Source organism: Microcaecilia unicolor, chromosome 1 (genome assembly GCF_901765095.1).
Source record: "Microcaecilia unicolor chromosome 1, aMicUni1.1, whole genome shotgun sequence".
Classification (NCBI taxonomy): Eukaryota; Metazoa; Chordata; class Amphibia; order Gymnophiona; family Siphonopidae; genus Microcaecilia; species Microcaecilia unicolor.
In genome coordinates, this window is record NC_044031.1 from 725,443,973 (window position 1) to 725,461,128 (window position 17,156).

A 17,156-nucleotide genomic window follows, 5' to 3' on the forward strand; every position below is an offset into this window, starting at 1 on the left:
AAGAAATTTTTGTCGTCCCTCCTTACATTTCTAGCTATTTGTTCTTCCGCTTTTGCTACACGTATCTCTCTCTTGGCTTTTTTCAGTTTCATCCGGTATTCCTCTCCGTGTTCCTCTTCTTGAGTTTTTCTGTATTTCATGAACGCCAACTCTTTAGCCTTTATTTTCGCAGCCTCTTGCTTGGAGAACCATATCGGTTTCTTTTTTCTCTTGCTTTTATTTACTTTCCTTACATAAAGGTTTGTGGCCATATTTATAGCTTCTTTCAGCCTGGACCACTGTCCTTCCATTTCTTGTATGTCCTCCCAGCCCATCAGCTCCTTCCTCAGGTATTCCCCCATTTTACTAAAGTCAGCATGCTTGAAATCCAGGACTTTGAGTTTTGAGTGGCCGCCCTCCACTTCAGCTGTTATATCAAACCAAACTGTTTGATGGTCACTGCTGCCCAGGTGGGCACCCACTCGGACATTTGACACACTTATCCCCATTTGTGAGCACCAGATCCAGCATCACTCCCTCCCTCATATGTTCCGTCACCATTTGTCTGAGCAGAGCACTTTGAAAAGCATCCACGATCTCTCTACTTCTTACCGATTCCATGGATGAAACCTTCCAATCTACATCCGGCAGATTGAAATCTCCCAGCAAGAGCACCTCTCTCTTCTTTCCCAACTTTTGAATATCTGTGATCTGATCTTTATCTAGTTCCTCCAATTGTGTTGAAGGTCTGTAGACAACACCCATGTGGACAGAGGTTCTATCATCTCTTTTAGTAGGTAGTATAAATGGTTTCTATCCTACCATTATAAGGTATTCTTTTAAAACTAAGTCTATTTTTATTGGTTTTTATTTGTGTAAATCATTATGATCTACATACCAATTATGGTGGTATATCAAGTTTTAAATAAACATAAACATAGTATCTGGAAAAATTATTGTGTCACACTCAGATGTTAGGTTATTAACAGATGTGTAGCTGTTTTACTCCTAGAAAAATGATTGTTTCTCCTGGGACCTCAATCTTGTTCCAGCTGTTATGATGGAAGCTCCTTTTGAGCTACTTAAGAAATGGTTTCCTTAAATATCTTATCTTAAAAATGGTGTTTTTGGTAGCTGTTTCTTCAGCAAGATGAATCTGAGGTGCAGACCTTATCCCCTCCTGAGAAAGTGGTGCTTTGTCTGGTGTCCTATTTTCTCCTCAAGGTAGTATCTTCATTTCATATCAATCAGTCTTTTGAGTTCCTGGTTTTTAGAGAGCAGTTGAGAGGTGGTGTTGATGGATATTTTCATTGTCTAGTTCTTAGGAGAACCTTGCATTGGTTAGTTGAAGATGTGTGGCTAAGCTGAGGGGAGGAGTAGCCTAATGGTTAATGCAGTGTCCTGAGAACTATGGAAACCAGGCTCGATTCTCACTGCAGCTCCAAGAGACTCTGGGCCAGTCACTTAACCCTCCAATGCCCCAGGTTCAAAATAAGTACATGCACATAATATGTAAACCACTTTGATTGTAACCACAGAAAGGTGATATATCAAATCTCCTTTCCTTTATGCCCTTCAGAGGACACAAAGAGATGAAGCAGTTTCTAAAGCTATTATTTCATGTTGGATTAAGTCTACGTATTCTTTGGAACCATCCAGTTTCTGAGGTACTGAAGGTGCTTTCTACTAGAGCTCAAGCCTTTTTTTGGGTGGTGTGGGCTCATATTCCTCCACAGGACATTTGCAAAGCTGCCACTTGGTCTTCCTTACATTCATTTATTAAACACTATGGTGCGGGCATCTGTGGATGTGGAATTTGGTGAGAAAATTTTACTTGCTGGTCTTGCTCATTCTTATCCTTGATTGCACCTGCCTTGGTACTTCCCATCTGCCTAGACTGTTCTGAAGAGATGCTAAGGAAGTATAAATTAGTTCTTATCTGCTCTCTTTCTTTCCTTTGGGCCCTCCAGACCAGACTAGAACCTACCTGCATTGTTTTCAACATAGTTTCAAGAATGACTTGAGAACAGTTATTTTGTAAATAGTTGAATTTATTAATTGTATTTTTCATGTTCCAACAATTTGGCCTTGATTTTTCAGCAATTAATTTATTCTTCTGAAATTGAGTTCTTTTTCTTGGGTTATATTGGGGAGCTGGTATATATTTTAATCTGCTTTGTAATCAAAATACTGACTAGTTAGGTCACTACACAGGATTCTTAAGTGATGATGTTACTAGTAGTTCTCAGTCTGTACTTACTGGTAGAAGAAGTCAAACCCAAAGGTATGGGCTGGTCTGGAGGGGCTAAAGGAAAGAAAATTAGCAGGTAAGAACTAATTTCTTTGTGCTCCTACCTCTGTCTTCCATCGTGATAAATGGTAGTGCCTGACCTTATTTGACAGACTGACCCCACATGGTGCATCCTGGGAAGCACGGTGCTGGATCAGGTGCCACCATATGAATGGAACAGATTACCTATTGATCTAAGAATGACCCCTACCACAGAGTCATTTAAAAAGCAGCTGAAAGCGTACTTTTTGTCCTCAAGCCTTTTAAAAAATGATACTGAGTTTTTTTTAATGTGTGTGTTTAGGTTTTTCCTGTTTCTTTGGTTTTATTGGATTAAGTATGATATGAAAGGGAGGAAAATACTATGAGACTAAAAGTTAAACTCCATCAATAGTTATGATCTATATATTCAGTGTATATGATCGGTGGTGGTTGTGGAATGTAGCTCACACTATTTTTGAAGAATCTTTTTTTTCAGCTGAAACTGAAATGCTGTGTGTCACTATTAGTTCAGATTGTGCTGGAAAACACCTGTAATATGTCTTGATTGTTTCAGTGCTTGGGCTATTATGTCTGTCGGAGGACTCCTTTTAATCCTTGCAGCTCTCTTGGCTCGAGTTTTGGTGATTCGTAAACCTCCCAAAGATCCATTATTTTATGGTAAGTGTTGTGTCTACCAGGAAACACATCATCTGGTGGATAATATGTTTTCTGTCAGTGTTCCTTATTTTTAGAAGCCCAAATTTTAACAGCTGTTATACATTTTCTTACATCAGGCGACCAAAATTATATAGGGGCTCTTTTGCTAAGTCTTGGTGTACACAATTAATTAATTAATTTACATTTTCTGCATTTGTACCCCACATTTCCCAACCTAGTGGTAAGTTCAATGTGGCTTACAATTAACTTAGGTAGACAAGTATCGAGTTGTGAGGGTCATCGCTAGCCTGGTTCATTTTTGTCTGTTATCATGTGATGTGGTGTGATGGCTGGGATCTCCTTAGCTTTGTGATTTCATTGGCCAGAAATTTCCTGACGAGATGAGCATTCAGTTGTTTTCGGAATGTTAGGTAATTGTTAATTCCTTTTAGGTCTTTCAGTAGAGATTTCCAGTTTTTGGTGCAGATGTATGTGAAGCTGGTTGTATGTGTAGATTTGTATTTTAGGCCTTGACATTTGGGATAATGAAGAGAGTTAGATAGGATCTTGCATTCTGTTTGCATTGCGTGGTGTTAGATCTACCAAGCCAGCCATTTATTTTGGAGTGAGGCTGAAGATTATTCTGTGGACCAGGGTGCATATCTTGAAGAATATGCATGCTTTGATAGGTATACAAACAAAAATTTGGAGGAGAAGAATACACATCAATACTCAATGCCCAAAAAACAAACAGTTTGTAAACGTTTATGGCAATTAATGATTAAGACAGGAGGAAAAGACCTCAGAAATCGCAAAGAGGCTTTAGTCACTTTGCATTTGGTGAGCTTATGTGGCCATCTTTTAGCGATAAATCAATCACTGGTCAAAAACCTCCTTTCTGCCTGGAATGTGTATTCATTTAAATTAATCAACTGGTCATCTTCCACTATTTACTTATTTTTTCTTTAATTGTCTTAAAACATGTTTAAATGTGGTATTCACTTTTTATATTAATCAAAATAGTGCAGTAACACTTATCTTGTCAGAAGCTGGATCCCGACAGGCACCCGTTTCACTGAATCTTTGCTAGGGGATCACTTCCAGCCAATTTTATTGGTGTCTGACCCCGCAGTCTGCTTTCCATGGGGAAGAGATTGTGGAATTCATCTTTACTTGGTAGGACCTGGTGGTTAGAAATCCATTGAACCATTTGAGCACCTTTCTTTTGATGCTGATTTTATCGAGTATTCTTTTAGGCTGTGGTGGTCAACCATGTTGAATGCGTTGGATGTGTCGAACTGTAATAGGAGGATGTTTTTTCCAGTTGAGATTTTTTTTTTGAATTTCGCTAGTAGTGTGATCAGCACTGTTTGTGTTGTAGTGAGTCCTGAAGCCTGATTGGGAGTCGTGAAGTATGGAAAATTTGTTTATGTAGTTTACTAGCTGATTGGCCATTATGCCTTCCATTACTTTGGTAATTAGAGGTATGGATGCTACTGTTCTGTAGTTAGAGGTGTCTTTGATGTCCTTCTTGAGATAGGAGTGAGCAGTATGTTGCCCTTTTTTATTTGGAATTGACCTTCCTTGAACATGAAGTTGAGGTGGGAGGTAAGGTGATTGATGAATCGGTCAGGAGGTGCTTTCAGAATGTAATTGGGATATATCTAGGTTGGTGTCAACTTGTGTTAAGCTCTTTCTTAGGTTGAGGATCTTTTCCTTGAAGTGTCTGATCAGTTTATTTACTGATGGGGGTTCATCGTTTGTTTTTGTTAGTGGTTTGGTATTTAGTAGGTTGTTTACCAGATTGAATATTTTTTTTCTTGTCTCTATAATCTGTGCCTACCTGTTTATTTTTTTTTTATAGAACTTCGTTTTACCTGGCTTATTTTGATTTTGATCTGTTTCGTGCTTCCCTCCACGCAGTTATGTTGGTTTCGCTCTTGTTTTTCAGCCAGGTTCGTTCTTGTCTGTCATTTTAGTGCTTTCAGGTCCGCATCATACCAAGGGGCTGATTTGTGATTTTCTATGGTTTTAGTTTTCATGGGTGCTGTTTCATCTAGTATGATTGTGCTTCTTCTGTCCCAATCTGATAGGAATTCTTCTGAGTCAGTTCTTGGGGACCATTGATTTTCATATAAAGCTGTCCAAAATTTAGTTGAATCAACTTTACCTCGTGATTTGTATGGTGTTATTGTCTGAGGTGGCCGGGTCCCATGTGCTTTCCAGTAGAGAGTTAAGTTTAGTTTAAAGTGATCAGACCAGGGAGTTTCAGTCCATCTGAGGTCCTTTATTTTGAAGTCCTTGTCTGGAGAGAATTTGTATGTTGGGTTCTGCAATCGTTTCCACTGTTAAAAAAAGATGTGTAGATCAGAGTGATGCCACCGTCTTTCTTTCCATTTCTGGTCCAGTGTAATATTTTATAACTAGGAGGACATAGGTCTGGGATTATGGGGTCATCTTTGTTATGGATCCATTTTTCATTGAGGAATACCAAGCCGAGGTCTTTGTCCAGTTTCCAGTCCTTTATTATTTCTGTTTTGTTTACCGCTGGTGTAGTATTGATATATCCCATTGGTAATGGTAGGTAATTGTCCTTTGTAGATGCTGTTTAGGTGATTTTTACTACTTGGCGTGCATTTGGGTTTTTGGATTGTTTGGTTGCTTTCTTGGTTCTCTGTTGTGTTAGGACCATTTTTGAGTGATCTCTGTTGCTTAGGTCAGTTCGACTGTCTTTTTGAGCTTTGCTTGAATGGGAGGCGATGTTTATTAATGGGTGGTTCCAGTTGTATAGTATTCATATTCTGTTCTTGTGTTAAAGCTCCTGAGGTGGTTAGCATTAGAGTGGTTAGCCCGACTAGAATTGTTGTAATGTGCATTTTGCCCTTTGTAATGAGCGGAAAGGTCAGTGTTTTCTGGCCTCTGTTAGAAGGGAGTTGTGTCTGTGGTTGTTAACTGACTATCCCATGTGCTGTAGAGGTGGTGAGATACCAGTTGTTGTGTCTCCTCCACCTTTATGGGCAGGTTTTGGTCCCTTTGATGTGCGAGTTCCTGCAGGTTATTCTCTCTTTTTAATTTATTTAGTTATTGTTGTTTTCAAATTTATTTATTTATTTATTTCCTTCTTTCGTTTTTTTTTCTCCCTTTCAAGAGAGATACCAAATAGGAGGGGAGAGATTAGTAAGCTCAACTTAGGAGAGAGACCTTGGGGTGTTGGTGTCTGAGGATCTAAAGATGAAGAAACAATGCGACAAGGCAACGGCCGTGGCCAGAAGGATCTAGGCTGCATAGAGAGGGGTATAACCAGCAGAAGAAAGGAGGTGTTGATGCCCCTCTACAAGTCGTTGGTGTGGCTCCACTTGGAGTATTGTGTTCAGTTTTGGAGGCCTTGTCTTGCTAAAGATGTAAAAAGACTGGAAGCGGTGCAAAGAAAAGCTACAAAAATATTATGGGATTTGCCTTGCAAATCATACGGGGAGAGACTTGCTGACCTGAACATGTATACCTTGGAGGAAAGGAGAAACAGGGGTGACATGATACAAACGTTCAAATATTTGAAAGGTGGTAATCCGCAAACAAACCTTTTCCGGAGACGGGAAGGTGGTAGAACTAGAGGACATGAATTGAGGTTGAAGGGGGGCAGACTCAGGAGTAATGTCAGGAAGTATTTTTTCACAGAGAAGGTGGTGGATATGTGGAATGCCCTCCCGTGGGAGGTGGCGGAGATGAAAATGGTAATGGAATTCAATTGTGCTTGGGATAAACATATCCTGTTTAGAAGGAATGGATCCACAGAATCTTAGCGGAGAATAGGTGGCAACGCCGGTATTTGGGAAGCAAAACTAGTGCTGGGCAGACTTCTGCGGTCTACGCCTTGATCATGACTGAATAGATATGGATGGGCTGAAGTATAAATTTTAAGGGGTTTCGATGTTAGCTTCAGAACTTAGTACAAGAACAGTGCAGGGCAGACTTCTACAGTCTGTGCCCTGAGAATGACAAGGACAAATCAAACTTGGGTATAAAGTATCACATACCATGTAAAATGAGTTTATCTTGTTGGGCAGACTGGATGGACTGTACAGGTCTTTATCTGCCGTCATTTACTATGTTACTATTCCCTCCCGCTTCCCTAACCTTCCCTCTCTTTTTCCCTTCCTTGTCTTTCGTTTTCCTTTTTTTTTCTTATTACCCCTTTCTCTTCCATCTTCTTTTCCTCTTCCCTTGTCTCCTCCTAATGTTTTTCTTCCTTCCTCTTCCCTTTCCTATTCTGTATTCTCTACTTTTTCCTCTCATACTCTTTCCTCTACTCTCCCACTCCTTTCCTTCCTTTGTTCTCTTTGCGAACCTCAGCAGGTCCGGAGTTCAGCACAGCATGGGTTTAGTCCACGTCTTCTCCCCTGCTGTTCTCTCTGGGATCCAGCACCGATATGAGCGAGGGGGCATCAGGGACATAGGCACGGCTCTTTCCCTCAAGGGGATCATCCCCACCACCAATGCACCTTCATTCGTTAGTGCATGCCAAGCTTTAGTAAAAGGGCTCCATAATTACAAATCTATTTATTTATTTTTGGCACCACATTGGCTTCTTGTGATATTTCTTCCTCTGCAAGATATTTCTTTGAGGTTCTCATATAATCCCACTACAATATATTTCTATATCTATAGATGTATATGGATATATATAGATGTATAATTTATTCATAGGGTAGGGCTTCTCCTGTGAACCTGCATTTAGTTTTAGTTTTTAGGATATCCACAATCAATATTCAAAAGTAAATTTGCATACATTGGGCTTCAATGTGTGAAAATTTACCTTTTGCATACTCATTGCAGTTACCCTGAAATCTCAACTGACTGTAGGTTCCAAAGGACATGTTTTGGAAACCCTGTCAGGGTTGCATGTTCATGCAAGTAGTAGGTAAAAGCAAGATTTCTGTTTGACTGAGAGATGCATGATCTCCAAGCATGTCAAAATAATTAGAGCTGAATATTTTTATTTTATGTTACTTTATATTGTGGAACCTAGGAGTTATAACTTTTGTATTTAACATTATGGGAGTATCCGAAGGAGGAAATATAGAGAGGCAGAGAATGCAGCTACACTTTGTGAAGAAAGAATGGACACCTAGAGGTCCAAAGAGAGAGTGGCAGGAAACCAGTAAATTCAGATCTAAACTGGTTAAGTACATGAAGCAGAAGTGAATAAATAAAGCTTTATACTATAGCTTTCTTCCTTCTACAATATTATTATGAATATTTCTCCCGTTTTGCATCGCCACTATGAGTATAATTTTTATAACAAGGCATCTGGTGTAAGAGGGCAAACACCATAGGAACATATTTAGGAGCTATTTTATAAAGACAGAGGTCTTGGTGGCAGAAATAGCACCTTGAATACAGATGTGGATATTTACAACTGTCTGCATGTAGAGTATACAAGTATACACATAGATTAACAGTTTATAATCCATGCACATGCTTGGCAAACTCCACCCAAACGCTACCCCTGTACATGCCTACTGGCAAAGTACACTCTTTTATATTAATGCATGCATTTTTTATGTTGGAATTTTATAGCAAGTCTTTTATGCGAATATGTGGTGAAAATGACTTTTTAAAATAACCTAATTTGTCTAATATGAAAGACAGGGAAGAGAATCTGATGGACAAGAAAAGTGGGTTAGCGGAAAGTGTTGGGGTATCTAAAATTGTAGATTATTCTTTGTCTTCCCTGTGTAGTTTGGCAGAGTTTTGTAGCTAGTTGATTTAGGTCTCTCTCTATAGACCTTCTGTACGTGTCTCTATGTTGGTCCAGTTTGAACCAGTGGCGTACCAAGGGGGGGCGGTCCGCCCTGGGTGCACGCCGCTGGGGGGTGTCGCGGCGCGCGCCTGTTGGCTGCAAGTTCGAATCGCTACGCTAAATTCTCTCGTTCGCTGCAGCTCCCTCCCTCTGCCCCGGAACAGAGGCAGAGGGAGGGAGCTGCAGAGAACGAGAGAATTTAGCGTAGCGATTCGAACTCGCAGCCGACAGGCGCGCGCCGCGGCACCCATCCCCCTAGCGGCGTGCACCCGGGGGGGGGTGTCATTTCGTCGGGGGGGGGGGGGGGGGCGCATCGGCGATCCGCCCCGGGTGTTGTCGAGGCTAGGAACGCCACTGGTATGAACTGGATGGCAAAGTGCCATGAATCACCTCATATAATTTCCCATATAGCTGAAGTAACTGTGCTGCCAGCAACATATATTCTTCAGATTCTGTGTTCAGAATGCACTGCTTGTAGAAGCCACTTCTGGGTAACAGTTGTTAATTTATTTCTCCAGTTTATGCAGTATTTGCGTTTACAAGTGTGGTGGCCCTTATCATTGGACTTGAACAGGATGGCATTATTGACGGATTCATGACATTTTACCTGAAAGAGGTATGTGAGGGATGCTAAGGGCTGGATTCTATAAATGGCACTCAAAAATGGGCACTGGAAAAGATCAGTGTTAAGCACGATTCTGTAAAGGGTTGTGCGCTCCTTACAGAATCTTGCTTAGTGCTGATTCCCACTCCCTAACTTTGAGTGCCTGACATATGCCTGCTGAAACCTGGTGTAAATGTTGGCTCCCAAGTTGGCCATGCTCAGCAATTATCCTATATAATGATTCTCACCTCCAACGTTCTGAAGCTGCCTGGCACCGTGGCTTCCGCCGGAGGTGGTCTGCTTCATGCAGTAGATAACACTGACGTCACTGGCCTGGAAGCATTTAAGAGCGAGCAGGCTCAGCGAGTCTGCTGCCTTCCCTTCTGTTCGCTGTTCGCTCTGACTCTGGTCCTGCCCTTGCGGAAACAGGAAATGAGGGAGGGACCAGAGTCACAGCTCAGAGCGAAGAGAAGGGAAGGCAGCAGACTCGCTGAGCCTGCTCGCTCTTCAATGCTGCCGCCGGGACCCCGGTACGAGAGGGGGAGAGGGGGGTTGGCGATTTTGGAGGGGGGGGGCGACGTGCACGTTGGGGGATGGGGGGAGGGAGGGAGGGGGGACTGGAACTCGGAGGGAGGACAGAGTGAAGGACAGTGACAGAGGGAGGGAGGAAGCCATGAAAATTGGAGGGGAGGAAAGGGGGCCGTGGGACTTGGAGGGGACACAGGGAGAGAGCGAGGGGGGGGGGAGGAAAACCTTGCTAGTGCCCGTTTCCTTTCAAACAGAAACGGGCCTTTTTTACTAGTTCATTAATAAGTACAACTTTTTGGAATTCCCATGCCCCTCCCATGTCTGTGTCCCCTTTTGAGTTGTGCACTATTTGATTTGGGCACCTAGAGTTATAGGGCGCAGCGAGATGCACACACAAATTCCAATTGGTGCCAATTAACGTCAATAATTTTATGTTAGCATTTCATTATTACTTGTTAGTGGCTTGTTAGCCCAAATCTGGGCGCCATATATAGAATCTGGGGGTAAATGCGCTGTGGATTGTTGCAAAATAAATTAAATCTAAAGTCATGTTCAGCAAACGAACACAATGTCCCGTGTTACTTTTATTGGCTTTCCTAACAAAGTAGATTGTTGTACCCTAGTTTCTACTGTGATGTGTTTTAGCTCAAAGGAGAAGTACATCAGAATGCCCACTGTGATCATGTTTTGATTCGTTTATTTTCCTGTTCATTGTATTCAATTTAATGAGGTAGAAGCAATTATTTGGCATCTCGTAAATGTGTGGAGTGATGAATTAATAGGGTTATTATTTCAAAACCGTTGTCATGTGTAAATAGAGGCTTTTATATGTGTAAATTGTCTACACAAGCAAATAGTGATTTTAGAAAGCTGCTATGTACGCATGGTGATCCATATCACATTTAGATTGCAGTGACATGTGGTTAGAGCATGGAGAGGGAGTGGTTTGGGCAAGCTGAAAATATGGATATGTACTGTCCATTTTACAAGGACATTTCATGTAAACCCCCCCCCCCAAAAAAAATAAAAACTAGATGTTGGCATTTACACCTAGAATGGGTGGCAGAGCTGGTGGTTGGGAGGCGGGGCTAGTGCTGGGCAGATTTATACGGTCTGTGCTGGGGCTGGTGGTTGGGAGGCGGGACTAGTGCTGGGCAGACTTATACGGTCTGTGCCGGGGCTGGTGGTTAGGTGGTGGGGATAGTGCTGGGCAGACTTATACGGTCTGTGCCAGAGCCGGTGGTGGGAGGCAGGGATAATGCTGGGCAGACTTATATGGTCTGTGCCAGTGCTGGTGGTGGGAGGCGGGACTGGTAGTTGGGAGGCGGGGATAGTGCTGGGCAGACTTATAGGGTCTGTGCCAGAGCTGGTGGTTGGGAGGCGGGGTTGGTGGTTGGGAGGCAGGGATAGGGATGGCCAGACTTATACGGTCTGTGCACTGAAGAGGACAGTACAAAAAAAAAAAGTAGCACATATGAATTTATCTTCTTGGGCAGACTGGATGGACCGTGCAGGTCTTTTTCTGCCGTCATCTACTATGTTTACACCTGCCTCGAGGCATGAATAAATGCCTGCTTGAAGGGGTAGGTTTAAGCCAAGGCCAGACCTCTCCTGAATCTTCCCACCCTCTGGTATCAAATCCTGCCCACGACCACTCGCCTCCCAACATCAAACATTTTTTTTTGTTTTGCCTGTGCCCCCTCTCTCCCAGCTCTTACCAGAGTCCCTTTTAGTCTAATGGAAGCAAGAATGAATCCCAGTTACTCTTGCTCATGCCAAGGCCTCGGTTCAAAATAGTGCCCATGACCCCTTGTTGTAATCTAATGGTACTACTTCTAGGGCTAAGACTGCCAAATAGTTTGGGGGGGGGGGGAGAGTGAGATCTTAAGTGCACCTGCTTTATCGGCATACAGTTTAGTTCAGCCACTGCCTACTGTATATAATCGACTGTAAAAGTTGAGAAATTTAGGCCAAAAAACTGGGATCTTCTTATCATTAAGACCCATAGATGCTTAAAAAAAAATAACACTAATCACAACCCCCCACCACCATGCGCATCCCTGTTGGTGCATCACTATCCCTGCCCCTCACTTGCCTGCTCGTTGGCCTTCTGTGCTCAAAAGTCTTCTATATAACACCAGCACTGCAGCAATACACTGCCCGAGTTCTGCTCCAGAGCATGTCCTCTGAACTGTCCTGTCCTGCTGAAACAGAAAGTTAAGTCCAAAGGGGTGGAATGAGTCGGAGGATGTGCTCTAGAGCAGAACTTGAGCAGTGTATGTTGCAGTACTGATGCTCTATAGAAGGCTTTTGAGCATTGAAGGGCCGTGGCAACGGTGGGGGGGGGGGGGGGGGGGGGGAGGCGGAGGCACTTTGAGCGACCGAAAAAGCAAAGAGACTATGCTGGGTCTGTGGGGTGGTGTCATTATAGAAACCATGCTGAGTCTTTGTGGGGGAGCAGCACAGAGGGCATGCTGGATCTGGGTGTAGGGGGGGGGGGCAGCAGAGAGAGCGTCCTGGATCTGTGTGGGTGGTGGGGGCAGTAGAGAGGGCATGCTGGATCTGGGTAGTGGGGTATGAGTGAGGCAGGGAGAAGTGTGTTTGTCAGGGACAAAGATCTGTTGGCTGGAGGGGGGGGGTCAAATGGTTACCATATATTCTCAACTTATACACAAGTCATACCAATGTTGCCCATTTTTAGTCCCAAAACTGCCCTCAATTTATACATGAGATTGTTATAGTCGAGTATATATGGTAATTTTTTTTTTAAATGTGAAGTTCCACAAAACCCCCAATTTTCCCCCTCCAAGCCTTTACTTGGGGGTATGTCTGGTAGTATTGTGGCAGGGCAGGAACTATCTCCCCTCGCTCCTATCCTGTTGCTGCCTGGGTTCAAAATTATAGCAATAGGAGAAGAGCATCTAGGGGTATCACTTCTGCCCTGCCATTACACCACCAAGTATACCCCCATTAAGTCCAAGAAAGCACAAAGGCAGACGGTCTGCAAGCTCCAAGATGGAAAAAATACAAAGCAGATCGTTAAGAACGTAATTTATTGAAACAATTTAAAAATATAAAAATCATAGATACATATATAAGGTTAGCCCGACACAGGCCGTGTTTCGCCCAGCAAGGGCTGCTTCAGGGGCTACAAGAAATCATAACATAAATATAATTATTATACAGTTGCTCTTCTAAAATCATAATAAGCTCACATGTATATATAATTTAAAAAAATGTTTTTAAAACACACATAGAAAGAACATATATAAAGATTCGCTATAAATTATATATATGCACATGTATATGTCCATAACACCAAAACCCACAAACAAACATATAAATAAATATATATGTGTATATAGTTAGACAGGTATAATAAAACTAAAATATACATATATATATTAAAAATATATATACAGTATATATTTTTTTTATATATATTTTTTTAAAAAAATTTTTCAGTAAGGACATATAATATATATATGTATATTTTAGTTTTATTATACCTGTCTAACTATATACACATATATATTTATTTATATGTTTGTTTGTGGGTTTTGGTGTTATGGACATATACATGTGCATATATATAATTTATAGCGAATCTTTATATATGTTCTTTCTATGTGTGTTTTAAAAACATTTTTTTTAATTATATATACATGTGAGCTTATTATGATTTTAGAAGAGCAACTGTATAATAATTATATTTATGTTATGATTTCTTGTAGCCCCTGAAGCAGCCCTTGCTGGGCGAAACACGGCCTGTGTCGGGCTAACCTTATATATGTATCTATGATTTTTATATTTTTAAATTGTTTCAATAAATTACGTTCTTAACGATCTGCTTTGTATTTTTTCTACCCCCATTAAGTGCCAGGTGATGGTCTTGAAGAATGAGTTTGAGGGTGTACTTGGAGCTGGGATTGGAGATGTGATTGGTATTATTTTACTCACTTTATTAGATTTGCTAGACTGCTCTACTTGCCTGGGCAGAGCAGAGTGGTGTACATGACTAAAACATAAAGAAAAAGGAAAGGAACTCCAATTTTTGACAGGAAAGATATATAATCAGAAAACAGAGGAAAAACCCAGTCACACAAAGAAACATTTTTTTTTTAATTCTTTATTTATCAATTTAGATATATTAAACAAGCAAAAATAAACTTGTCAAGTAAATAACATCACTGTTTAACTATATAAGGAAATCAATTAATATTCAAACATTTACAGCATGTTAATTAAAGTCCACATTATTGAGATTCAAAAATTACATCATGGATTCCAAAAGAAAATAATTAAGGAAGCTTTCCTTAATTCGGATGCACATAAAAGATATCTTCTCTTAATATATAGGGTTCTAAGTTAATTACTCCCTTGTCCTTTTGCAGCTAAGAATGAAGAAAGCTGTGCCGGCTCATAAAACACATATTTATTAGATTGATATTTAACTAGGCATTTGCACGGGTACTTTAGAAAAAACGTACCTCCTAACTGAATTACACCAAGCCTCATAAGTAAAAATCTCTGTCTACGTTTTTGAGTCTCTTTAGTCACATCAGGGAAGAGACTAACTTTTAAACCAAGGAAACTCTTATCCTTATTTTGGAAGAAAAGTCTCATCAGCCAGTGTTTATCTGGCGACAAGGCTACTGTGGCAATTAAAGTAGATGCCTGAACTAATTCAGTATCTGAGGATTCCAGTATCAATGAAATATCCAATTCTGACTTTTCTTGAGGCACTGGGCGCTTCTGGGGCAGGTAATATATTTGTGTAAATGGTGGAACCATTTCCTCTGAAGCGCCAAGTGTCTCAGTGATATACTTTCTAAGCATTTCCCTTGGTAAAACTCCAAATTTTTTTGGAAAATTTAAAAAGCGGATATTATTGTTTCTGGTTACATTCTCCAAGAATTCAGTAAGTCTCCTCAAGGAAATTAAATCTTTAATCATAGTCTCTTGGTTTAAATGAACCTCTTTCACTTGTTTTTCCAATTCTTCTTGACGATTCGATATTGTCTCTACCTTGAGTTCAGTCTGTTGAACCTTGTGGTCCATATTAGACATTTCTTGAGATAATTGTTTAATTTGTGGACTTAAGGAACTCCCCAAGTCCACAATCAAAGTGTATAGAGTCTCTAATGTAATTTCAGTGGGTTTCTGGGATTTAGGAAATTGTACCTCTGTAACTGCAACAGCGGTCTGTAGTGCTTTATCTCCGGTCACAGCTTCCATCTGGTGCTGATTATTAGATGTCATATCTCCCCCTCGAGAGGCACCTAGATCACAAAAAGGGTCCACACTGTCCGCAGTTTGACTCTCCTCCTCGGTCCTGTGGACGACTACACTCTTCGGTGGCGTCCTGTTATGATCCGGCGTCGACGTGCTCGCTCCCGAGGGTTGCGGGGGAGGTGCCCTATCATCGGGGCTGAGCGATAGCTCCAGTCCAGCGGTCTCCGAAATGGTTCCATTTCCACCCGGTCGACCTAGCAGACCTGCTCCCGGTGTTCCTGATATCTGTGCTCCACGAAGGTAATCAATCATTGTGGACTGTAAAGGAAGACTTTGCCGTGGAGGGGCAGCGGCGGAGGACAAGCGGCCCCTTCTCTTTGGCATTTTTCTTTCCCGGAGCTTTCTGAGCGTCCGAACTAGTCAGCGGCCATTTTGAATCTCACAAAGAAAAATTTAATGCATTCATGCTGAGGAAAGTATAAAGCACACAGCAAAGAAGACTGATAATGAAGAAGAGTATAAAGCACACAGCTAAGAACAAAGGTTGGTTCACCTAATCAACTGGCAGCAATTTTCAGCTAATTCTGATCTTCAAAAGCTTGTCTAAAAAGTCAGGTTTACCTTAAAGTTTTTATAGAACAGTTCACTACGAAGGGAAAGAGGCAAAGAATTTCAAATATGGGGAGAGAGGAAAAAAGAAGGCACAGTGTTTGGTTGTTTCTAGCTGGGCAAGTTTTGGACCTGATAGTACGAGATGATGATCATTCAAAGAATGGGAGGACTCTTGCTGGTGAGTAGGGAATAATAAGACGTGAGAGATAGTCTGGTGTACCAATTCTAAAAACCTTGAATGCCAACAGGGCGATTTTGTAAGTAATTCAAAATTGTACAAGAAGCCAGTGATGATGTTTGAGTAAGGATGAAGTGTGATTGAAAACGACTAGCGTGACAAAGTAATCTGATAGCCGTGTTCTATAAAGTTTAAAGTTTCTTAAGAGCAGAATGCGGTAAACCCGAATAGATGATGTTACAATAGTCAAGACATGAGGTAAAGAATGCAAGAATAAGTGCATGGAAATCATCACGATTAAAAGGTGATGGATAGTTCATAGCTGTCAAAAAGTGAAAAAGCAGAGCTTGGACAGGTGTGAGATGTGCTAAGAAAAAAAAAGAGTCAAGAATTACCCCCAAATAGTGAAAGTGGGAGACCGGAGTGATTGCTGTCCCAAAAAAGGAAATGGGCGTGGAGAGAGGATTCACTGAGCTTGAAAACCAACAAGCCACAGTCTTGTCTGCATTTAGGACTAATTGGTGCTCAATTAGCAACAGAATCTAGACAGGACTGAAGAGGAGAGATGGAAAAAGAGGATGCATCAGTTGGATAGAGAGTAATAAAATATAATTCGCGTACAAGTAAGCAAATATTCCAAACGATTGAATATGAGCGGCCATTGGGCTGAGATATACGTTGAAAAGGAGTGGTGGAAAGATTGACCCTTGAGAGACCCCACAGCAGACATCCTTCTTGAGAGAGGTTGAGGTGGTGGTAACAACTTGAAAGGAGCGGTTGGATAAAAAAGAAGAAAACCAAGAGGACTGCGCCACGAAGAAAGATGAGAGATCAGGAGAGAGTGGTTAACCAGGTCGAAGGCAGCAGATAGATCTAAAGAAACTGCCAGAACAAGTTTGTTTGTCGAAATGGGAATGTATTTCACTTAACAACGCCGTCAAAACAGTTTTGGTACTGTAATTAGTCCTAAAGCCGGATTGTCTTTTCAGAAACTACTACTAATCATTTCTATAGCGCTACTAGATATACGCAGCACTGTACACAGGTACTTTCTCTGTCCCTAGAGGGCTCACAGTCTAAGGTTTTTGTACCTGGGGCAATGGAGGGTTAAGTGACTTTCCCAAGGTCACAAGGAGCTGCAGTGGGAATTGAACCCATGTTGCCAGGATCAAAGCCTGCTGCACTAACCACTAGGCTACTCCTCCACTGTGAGAAGATAACTTTTTGGAGGACTTTGGACATGAAGGTGAGATTAGACATGGGGCAGTAATGACTAGTAATTGCAGGATCA

The 17,156-nt window shown here is 41.5% G+C and overlaps 1 protein-coding gene across 1 annotated transcript in view; it reads left to right on the forward strand.

Annotated features, from left to right (window-relative positions):
- The window catches only part of TM6SF1 (transmembrane 6 superfamily member 1), a 112,073-nt gene that overhangs the window by 5,849 nt on the left and 89,068 nt on the right, over nucleotides 1–17,156 (forward strand). The window contains exons 2-3 of the mRNA XM_030190424.1: nucleotides 2,826–2,929; nucleotides 9,227–9,324. Of these exons, the coding sequence (XP_030046284.1) occupies nucleotides 2,826–2,929; nucleotides 9,227–9,324 (202 nt within the window). The remainder of the gene's footprint in view (nucleotides 1–2,825; nucleotides 2,930–9,226; nucleotides 9,325–17,156) is intronic.